Source organism: Sminthopsis crassicaudata, chromosome 1, assembly GCF_048593235.1.
Source record: "Sminthopsis crassicaudata isolate SCR6 chromosome 1, ASM4859323v1, whole genome shotgun sequence".
Classification (NCBI taxonomy): Eukaryota; Metazoa; Chordata; class Mammalia; order Dasyuromorphia; family Dasyuridae; genus Sminthopsis; species Sminthopsis crassicaudata.
The window spans coordinates 635646090-635656866 of NC_133617.1; the positions used below are offsets into that span (position 1 = coordinate 635646090).

General features: G+C 34.6%; 1 protein-coding gene across 6 annotated transcripts in view; it reads left to right on the forward strand.

Moving 5' to 3' along the window:
* Positions 1-10576, forward strand: part of IL33 (interleukin 33) — a 160199-nt gene extending 149623 nt beyond the window's left edge. For all 6 annotated transcript variants that reach the window (XM_074282878.1, XM_074282876.1, XM_074282874.1 and 3 more), the window contains 3 exons: positions 645-689; positions 2527-2609; positions 8056-10576. In XM_074282878.1, the coding sequence (XP_074138979.1) occupies positions 645-689; positions 2527-2609; positions 8056-8250 (323 nt within the window). In that variant the 3' untranslated portion in view covers positions 8251-10576. The remainder of the gene's footprint in view (positions 1-644; positions 690-2526; positions 2610-8055) is intronic.
* Positions 10577-10777: the final 201 nt, after the last annotated feature.

A 10777-nucleotide genomic window follows, 5' to 3' on the forward strand; every position in this document is an offset into this window, starting at 1 on the left:
ATAATGATATGAGGATTGAGTTCATACACTCTCCCCCTAAAAAACCCCCCAAAACTATTTGAGTTGCCAAAATTGGATCACTTACTAGTGTTTCTCCTGTGTCACAATATCACCCAATTATTATCACTCAAGTGCAGTACTTCACACTGTGGGAAATCCCAAAGCAAGTTAAAGTTTATGCCTCTTAAGAAATTCTATCTATGATTGTTAAACTAAAAGGAAAGCTATGTCATCTTTATTCACGTTTCAACCTGTAATCACAAAGAAGGTGAAACAGTATCTTTTGTCCAGAGCTGACATCCTATCATTGCAGATTCCTGCCACCAAAATCTGGCAGCTCATAAAAACTGGATCATCTATTCAACAAATAATCAACAATATAAGATAAAAATTGAGTTAGTTCTAGGAGCTTTTCAATATTTCAATAAAAAAAATAAGTATTTAGGAGACTCCTGGATAAATCTTATATACATAATTAAAAGGCCATTTCCAAATTTCACTTTATGATTTTCAGAACCATAAAAGCTTTCTCCTGATTACTGATACCCATGATTTTGAAAGGACCTTTCCTCATACTTTTCTATGGGTTTAAAAACAAAAATTTTGATTAGTCACTAAAAGGCTTTTTTTTAATACTCTTTCAGATTTGCTGTTAATAGACTTCTTCAGCTACAAAAATTCAAATGGAGGTAAAACACATAATATATAGGGAAAGGAAATGCCAATGCTTTTATTTTATTTCTCTAGCTATTTAAGTTATTTCATTAAAGACTACTTTATAATTGAATGTATAAAATTATGTGCTTTGGGAAGTTGATTCCTCATATCCTCAGATATTTTATGTATTTTATAGTTATTTTGAATGGAATTTCCTTTTCTAATATTGCTTTTCCTGTTTTTTATATTATATGTAATATTTTTATTTTACATTAACATACATTATTACTTATTTTATCTATCTTATTTTATTATCTATTCCATACATCATGTTACATAGAAATGCTATTGACTTTTAGGGACTTATTTTGTAGCCTTAAACTTTATTGAAGCAAAATTATCTCAGTATCTCCGCTGACTTCCTAGGATTTTCCAAGCAAAATATATATTGTTAACTGACAAGGATAGTTTTATCTTCATTTTATCTCTATTTATTTCTTTAATTTCTTTCTCTTGTTACCATTCTTTTCATTTCCAGAACTATATCAAATAGTGAGGTGAGGAAAGTGAGTATCCCTGCTTCACTCCTGTATTAGAAAGGATCTTTGTTGTTCTTCAGTCACCTCTGATTTTCATGACCCCATTTTATGTTTTAGCAAAAATACTGGAGCAATTTGTCATTTTCTTCTCCAGCTCATTTGATAGATGAGGAAACTAAGGCAAACAAGGTTAAATGACTTCTTCAGGATCATGTAGTTGATGTCTGTGGCCAAATTTGAACTTTCTGACTCCAGGCCCAGAGCTCTTTCCCCTGTGCTACCTAGCTGCCTAAGATGTTGTGATCTACATTAAATAGGATGTTTACTTTTGGTTTTTGATAGATTTTTCAATATTTTTAAAAGTTCTTCTATGCCTATAGTGCTTTTATTTTTAAAGGAACACAGTAAACTTTGGGCAAAGATGAATCAAGAAAATACCTCTAATAAAAGGTATAGATTTGCCCAAGATGGGAGTTGTCTCAATAGCTGAGTCTGCTCAGTAGCACTATCCAGAGCCAGATCTGGAAATGGCAGAAATAGGGAGGCAGGGAAGCATAAGCATATTGTTCTCTTCTCTCTTTATCTTCAACCTCTACGACCTTGTGGAAATCTCTATGTACTGCCAAAATTAAAGTCATTTATAAAACCAAAGGAATTTAGCCTTAAAAAGGCCCTAAAATGTAATAATCATAAAAGCATTTTCCCCAAAGTAATCCTGGAGTGTTGTTAGGTAACAATGTAATAAACAATAGCACTTATATAGTGCTTTAATCTTTACAAAGAGTTTTATTTATATTATGCCATTTGCTTCTCACAGCAGTCCTTTGAGGTAAATATTATTTTTGTTCCCATTTTAAAGATGAAGATATTAAGATTGAATGAAATTAAACAGTCTAAAGCAAGATTCTAACTCAAGTCATCTTGGTTCTAAGTCTAACACCCTATCCACTGTACCATTATTTTTTCCTATCTTCTACAGAAATAATTAAGATGCTCGTTAGTGCTCACCTGCCCAAGGTTACACAGCTAAGTCTAGGTTACAGCCCATCTAAATTCAAACTTGAGTTTTCCACATCTAAATTAAACCTTAGTTCTCCAAATGATCATTTTATAGCAGAATCAGAATCCTTTCCTTGGAAAAATGTCATTTTTTGAAGAGAGGAGGGAAGTAATGATGGGAGATTTTATATTGAATTCAGGGCTCTATTGCAACTGTTCCAGTCATGTGGTTTTCAATGTCTCTCCATTGAATTTAATTCACTAAAATAAAAAAGTTAAAATTCTTAAGTTTGTATAATTATTTACTTTTTTATGTCTCTCTTTGCAAAAGGAGGGCCGACCCTGGTGGTGCTGAGACCTCAACCTTCTAACATCAATCTCCAGGTGCATGCTAAGGATCAGTATAATCTTGAGGTAATAGAAATGTATTCCTGGGGTCAATGAATCTACATATGTTCCAACAAGATGAATTTTCAATTATCTGTGTTAACAGAGGCAGGGAATTGCAATAGAGGGCATTATTTTTATAAACATAGCCTTTGCATTTAGTTTTGGAATAATCACAACTCACATCTTAACAGCACGTTAAGCTTTGCTTGAGCAGCTAGGTGACAAAATAGACAGAGCTTTGGGTCTGGACTTAGGAAGTCTTGAGTTCAAAATCAGATTCAGAAATTAGCTGTATGACTGTGGGTAGATCATTTAACCTCATCTACCTCAGTTTCCTCAAACATAAATTAGAGACAATAGCACCTATCTTCCAGGATAATTGTGAGGATCAAATAAAATGATATTTGTCAAGTACTTAGCACAATGTCAGGTACACAATAGGCATTTAAAAAATGTTTGCTTCCTTCCCCATAACAACCCCATGAAGGATGTATTGACTATTAAGCCCATTTTACAGATGAGCTGTAAAAAGATTTAATCAATACAATTTTATGTAAATGTAAAAATAAAAGAAATTAACAAAGTTTTATTTTTAAAAATAGTGACATGACTTACTTGAGGTAACATAACTCATTGTGGTTGTTGTTCAGTTATTTTCAGTCATGTCTGACTCTTCATGACCCCATTTGGGGTTTTCTTGGCAAAAATACTAAAGTAATATGCCATTTCCTTCTCTAGTTCATTTCGGAAACTGAGGCAAGAAGGGTTAAGTGACTTGGCAAGGATGATGCAATGAGTAAAGTTTTGGAACCAGGACTTAAACCTGTCGTCTTTTATATATAAAACCAATGAACATTTCATTAACCCAGGCTACCATGCCATTGTAATTATGATTTTTTCAGCTAGTGCTAAAATCAATTTTGAAATCCTAAGCACACAAAGGTAAAAGGAACCTAGAAACCTCTCTCTGGTAGAATCATGAAAAATTTTCCATAGATGCTTTTGTGTGTGTGTGTGTGTGTGTGTGTGTGTGTGTATGTATGTGTGTATGTGTGTGTGTGTGTGTGTGTGTGTATGTGTGTGTGTATTGTAACCTAATGACCAAGTCTGGATAAATGAATTGATTTAATCATAGAAAAATATTTAGAGTTATAGACCATTCCAACTGAAAAGGATCTTTAGTACAACAGCCAACATTATATAAATGAAACTAAGGTCCAAAGAAATATAACAGTAATTTTCCTAGTTGTGTTGATTGCTTGATATGTCTTCAAACATACATAAGAATTTGCGAGGTTGAATTCAAGTCTTTTGACATAGAATCCAAAATGAACAAGTGATCATCTAACCCTTCCTGGAAGATCTCCATGGAGGAGAACTGATTATTTCATGAGGGATCCCTTTCTCTCTTGGATCAAGGAAGCTGTTCCTTATTTTGAGCTGAAATTTACTGCTCAGCAATTTTTCAGCCTTCCCTGTCACCAAGACTGTGAAATACTACCCACCACATATGAAAAATCAATGAAAGTGGGATCAGCCATCAGTGAATTTCAGCACTACTTTTCAGAACCACTTTATCCCATTTGATTTTATATCACACTTGACTTTGCCCATTCCTAAAGCATATGCTGATGTAGTAGAGAAGGGGGGATCATAGAATCATGGAGTATACCTGGGCCCCCTTCCAATGGGCTAGTTGTTCTCTGGCCCTTTGATGATGAACTCATTTCCTCTTTGTTATAATGTAGCAATGATTTAAAGGTCTCCAATGACTTAAGAATGCCAAGAAGAACATTGGCTGCTGAGCCAAAAGAACTGCCCACTCAGTAGTCATTCAAAGGAAAGGGAAAAGTTTCTATCCATCCCCCTGTTCTCTTCTGAGCCCAGATGGGGTGAGAGTAATTGGAGGACAGAGTGGCTGTCCTGGATTAAGTGCTTAACAAATGTTTATTGATTGATTGATTGATTGCAGAAGTTAAAAACAGGATTTGACAACTAATTAGATAGATAGGGTTGAGAATAACAAGTTGAGGATGGCACCAAGAGGTGAAAGGATAGCAATATGCTATCTAAATTGAAATAGGGACATTTAGAAATAGGGTGAGATTAGAAGGAAAGATAATGAATTCTATTTCGAATATGTTGGATTTGGGATGACTATGAGACAACCAGTTCCAGTAGCTAAATCACTGGAAATGAGGGAATATAACTTAAGAGAGAGAGACTTGATCTGGATAAATGTGAATCTTGGAGTCAAAAGCATAGAAATTTTAGTTTAAATTTTGGGAACTAGTGGACAAAAAAAGAGAACCCATAGAATCTGCTCATAGTTAGGGGTCATGACATGAATGATGATCCAATAAAGAAGATTGAGAAGTAGCAGTTAGATAGGAGGAAGAGAACCAAGAGGTGTCACAATGCTCAGAAAGAGGAAATACTATTTGGGAGGAGAGGGTGGTTGAACAAATGCTATATGGAGGTCAAGAAGAACGTGGTTATTCAGTCATTTAGTTGTGTCCCGATCTTCATGACCCCATGCATTATAGCATATCAAGACATTCTATCCTCTACTATCTCTGGAGGTCTGTTAAAGTTCATATTCATTGTATCCATGACATTATCTATCCATCTCATCCACTGCCATCTCTTTTTCCTTTTTCCTTCAATCTTTTCCAACATTAGGGTCTTTTATAATGAGTCCTTTCTTCTCATCATGTAGACAAAAATTTTAAACTTTAGTTTCAGTATTTAATCTTCCAGTGAAAACTCCAAATTAACCTATTTAAGTATTGACTGATTTGAATTATTTTGCTGTTCAAGGGACTTTTTAAAAATCTTCTCTAGCATTACAATTTAAAAGTGTCAATTCTGCAGCATTCAGAGTTCAGTTCTCACAGCCATACATTGCTACTGGACTTTGGATTAGCTTTGATTATACTGACCTTTTAATATGTTATCCAGATCTTTCATAGGTTTCCTTCCTTCCAAGGAGCAATCAAGCATCTTTTAATTGCATGGCTGCAGTCATCATTTCAGTGATCTTTGGGTCCCAAAATATAAAATCTGACACTGCATCCATTTCTTCTCCCTTTATATATCATAATGTGATGGGACCAGTTGCCCAGATCTTAGTCCTTTTATGTTCAGCTTTAAGACAGCTTTTATAGTCTCCTCTTCACCCTCATCAAGAGGCTTCCTAATTCTTCTTTATTTTTTGCCATCAGAGTAACATTGTCTGCAGATCTTATTGTTGATATTTCTCCCAGCCATCTTAATTCTAGCTTTTGATTCATCTAGTCAGAAAGTTCATATGATACAATCTTCATTTGATATATAATATATATTCAAATGATATAATCAACTATCACCTTTATTTACATGTTAAATAAATAAAGGTGACAGTATACAGCCTTGCCGTACTCATTTTCCAATCTCAAACCAATCAGTTGTTCTTTGTTCACTTCTAAAAGTTGCTTTTTAGCCCCCAAACAGGTTCCTTGGGAGGCAAATAAAATGATTTGGTATTCCTATCTCTCTGATGACTTGCCACATTTTTTTGTGATCCACACAGTTTCAAAGTCTTTAATGTAGTTAACAAAGCAGAAGTAAATGTTTTCTGATCTCCTTTACTTTCTCTGTTACCCAGCAACTGTTGAAAAGTTGGTGTCTAGCAACTCTCCCTCCTTGAACATTGGCCTGTTCTGGTAATTCTCAGCTCATATATTACTGAAAGCTGGCTCCAGAATCTTAAGTATTAGCTGGAATGTGAAACAAATACAGCTGTTCAGTAATTTGAACATTCTTTGGCATTGCCCTTCTTTGAGACTGGCATATAAATGGATTTTTTCCCACTGTTGAAATTTTCAAAATTTGCTGACATATTGAGTATAGCACTTTAACTTTTTAATTTAGAGTTTTTAAAAGTTCAGCTGGAATTCCATTACTTCCATTAGCTTTATTGTTGGTAATGTTTCCTAAGGCCCACTAGACTTCATTTTCTAGGATGTCTAGCTCTAGATTGATAACCATATCATGTTTATTAGTGATATTAAGATCTTTGTAGTTCTTCTTTATATTCTTTCTACCTCTCCTTTATCTCCTCTACTTCTTTTAAACCCTTGCCGTTTATATCTATCATGCCTATTTTTGCATGAAATATTTCTTTGATATCTCTAATTTTCTAGCAGAGATCTCTTGTCTTTTCCATTCCATTGTGTTTTTTTCCTATTTCTTTGCATTGCTCACTTGAAAGAACCTTCTTATATCTGTGAAAGAGATGGAAAGATTAAACATTGCCATCTTGGGTGTCAGATTACAAAGAACAAGATAAGTGAAAGTAGAAGTAAAGGCAATGAGTTTAGACAAGTTTTTTTTTCCCCTTATATTATACATTGAGGAAGTGGTATGGACAAGTGCATGTTTCTAAGAATCAGAAGACTTGGTTAAGTCCTGTCATTGTCTTTGATGGGAAGATGATGTAGACAGAGAGAGACTAAAGATAGAGAAATGTAATGTTCTTGAATTGTGAGGGTCTGGTCGTCTCTCAGTTGTAATCCTTCTCTGGGAGGAGGTTTCTTTTCTGTATAATCTTTTCCTCTATGAGCAGGTTTCTTGAGAGGCTTCTGGAGCCTCCAGCCAGCCTCTTCTTCTTCCTGAATCCTGGCTCTGAATCTCCTCCAGCTCTTGTCCTTCCCCAAACCAGACTGCTCTCCAGGCTCAATGTTGCCTCTTTTTATCCTCCCAGAGAAGGATTACAACTGAGAGACGACCAGACCCTCACAATTCAAGAACATTACAATTGGCGCCCAACGTGGGGCAAGGACTTTTGCTTTTCCTGACAAGGACTTATTCTGAGCCCTTCAGAGGAGCTAGACTGGACCATAGCAATTTGGCGCCAGAGGCTGGCTGGAGGCTCCAGAAGCCTCCCAAGAAACCTGCTCATAGAGGAAAAGATTGTGCAGAAAAGAAACCTCCTCCCAGAGAATGGGCGTGGGATAATGCAAGGGCTTCTGGGAAGAAATACTCCAACCAATGAACTTGCTCCTCTTAGAATTCCTAAGGTGTAAACTCCTTTAAAGGCCCAAACCAAAGGTCTGAGCCAGAGAATTGTCAAGTCAACCTGAATTCTTACCTTGTCACTGTCCAGACAACCTGAGTTCTCATCTGGTAATCCTAACAGAGAAATAGAAAGGAGAAAGATATAGCAGAGATTGGGTTGGCAAGTCAATGCAGAGTGAGATCGCCTCTTCTTGAGGGTTGATGTCAAGTGTTGTGAAATGTAGAAGGACAAAGGGAACTGAGGGCAATGACCTCATTTGGGGGGAAAATATGGTATTTGAGGTTTAAAAAAAGAAAGGGAAATGAGAATCAGAATATCATAAGATCTTTCATGTAACAGGTGCTTGTCAAGTATTTTTTTTCCCCAATTGAACTGAACTAAACTGTCTGCCTTTCCATTTTATTTTCATAGCTTCACAAATGGGAAAATCAAAACTCATCCCAGGAAAAGAGACTCTTCATCATGCATTCAGAAGGTGCTGGATGGGTTTCCTTTGAGTGCTACTGTTTTGAAGGATTCTATATTGGTGTGAAGAAAAACAGCTTAGGACTTATAAAGAAGAAAGAGGGAGATAAAGCTTTTATTTTTCGACTCATAAGTAATTGAACCTCAGCCTCTTTGGTACTTTCTCAGGCTGTAGAAGACTAATTGGATAGAAATCTATGATTTACTAACATTTGAGAATCACTGGAATAGACTATCAGTAAGAAAACAAGAGTGTCTGCCTCTGTGAATTTTGATTTCTACAATAGCTTCTAGGAATTGAGTAATTCATAAATTTCAAGAGAAGTGTATTAAAAATGGCAGACTTTACCATCTCTTTTGTACAGTGGCAACCCCCTCCTACTCAAGCAATTGAATCATTACAAATGTTGATTAAAACACTTTCCTTACTCTACTAGTTGCAAAGGAAAATACAGAAGAGGCATAAAAAGTAGTTGTCCCTGTCCTCAAGGAATTTTTCCTTAAATTGGAAAGAAAAGGCTATTTACACAATTCAACTCCAAATACTTTTAAAAGTTATTTCATTCTTCTTATATCTCTAAACTTAAATAAGCAGAGTATAGAAATCATCAAATCATACTGGTTAAACACTACTCTTCTGGCTATAGATTCATTTACCTTGTAACTTAACCATAATCCTATGTTCCAGAATGTCAGTGGTAATAGAAACCAACTTTTATATTCATACCTTAATTTTCTATTACTAATTTCTCCATCCTAACCCATGATTCTTGCCACATACCTGAGTATGCATCTGTAATAATGACTGCTTTTGAGGTCTGCAAAGTATTATATATAAATTATCTTCTTTGCTCCTCACAACAGTACTCTGAAGTAAATAGTATTATTATTATTATTTGCATTTTTTACAGATGATAAAACTGGGACTGAGAGAGAGTGAACGCCATGGTCACAGTGTTTAATTGTATCTACTATCACTGAGAAAGTAGGATTGTATACATATGTGAAATTTTGTAAATCAGACACTATCAACTCCCCTTCCCAACCAAAAAAGATCATTCCAACAGGTCAAAGAATAAAAAGTTCAAAACTGGAGGGACTGATCCAACTCCTTTATCTGACAAGTTCAAACAATTTCTTCTTAAAGTCAGATTTTTATCAACATATTCAGATAGCTATAAATAAAGTTTGCTTTTTTTTTTTTTTAACAAGAAGGTGGCAGATGTTCCTATGTTATAGCTCCAAGCCTTTTTCATTGAGTCTGTTTATAGTGACTTTCATCATCACAAAAGACTAAAGACCAGAAAATCAATATCATATCTCGTCATTTCCTCATCAGTCACAAAAAAATTCTAGGTCACAAATCTCAGAACCGCATTCCTCCCAAACAGCAAGAGACTAGTAGTATCATCTTCTTTACTGGAACAAATTAAGCTATTTTTCCCCCCCTACTTTTTAGGCAGCTAGGTGACACAACAGATAAAATGCTGATCCTGGATTCAGAAAGACCCAAGTTCAAAGCCAGCCTCAGACACTATAAGTCACTCAAACTTATATTCCTCAGTTTTGTCATCTGTAAAAAGAGCTGGAGTAGGAAATGTATTTTGCAAGAAAACCCCAAATGGGATTGTGGAGAATCAATCACAACTGAAAAGACTGAAGAACAGCACCCACTCTTTCAATAGAAATAGGTCTATCTTGTTTAGTGCAATAGACAGATTTCTAAAGTTGCACATGGAAACTGAGTCAGGGCAGAAATGTAGTTTATGGGGCATGGTTCTTAAAGGAAACCTAATATAAGCCATAAAATTCTTCTTCAGAGTACATATATCTTTTGTAAGTTCTAATTTTTGTATGTGTAGTTGCATTCAAATGATATCTATGTCATGTGTTATATGCCCTAGAACTAGTGAAAAAATACTTTTTTTAAGTTAAGATATATGTATTTACTTACCTAAAATAGTTTTAAAAGCTTTTTTTATTCAAAAAATATGCATAGTTTGCAACATTCACTCTTGTAAAATCTTGTGTTCCAATTTTTTCCTCCCTTCTTCCCCCCAGCCTCTCCCCTAAACAACAAGTAACCCAATATATGTTAAACAAGTACAATTCTTCTAAACATATAGAATTGTTTGGTTGTTGTTTTTTTTTTTTTTTAATTAAGGATAACTTCTATTAGTTGTACAGAGACACTTCTTAGTCTTGCTCTTATGAAAATACTTTTATCCTAGAGACAAATATAAAAAAATGTAATTCATATTCTTTGTTAAATAAATCTGAGAACTAAACATTCTTATATAGGTAATGGTTTAAAAGGACTACTCTTTAATAGCTATATTTTTGCTTAATTTTTCTTATTCTTCATTATATGGAATAGTTCTCTAGGAGAGAGAAAAGGAATATAACATTGGAAAATGTAGATGATGTAAAAACAAAAGATATCAATAAAAATTCCTTTAAAAATAAATTGCCAGATATGTTCTCTATGATGTAATTTACTTTCTTCAATAAACTAATAGAATCTTAAAGTTTGAAAGGAACTTAGAAAGGATCTAATCAAAGAAGAATTAATGAGTTCTACAACATGTCCAGCAAGTACTTATCATGTGAAGACCTCTAGGGATAGAGAACTTCCTGCTTCCATAAGAAGTCCATTTTATTTTTAATA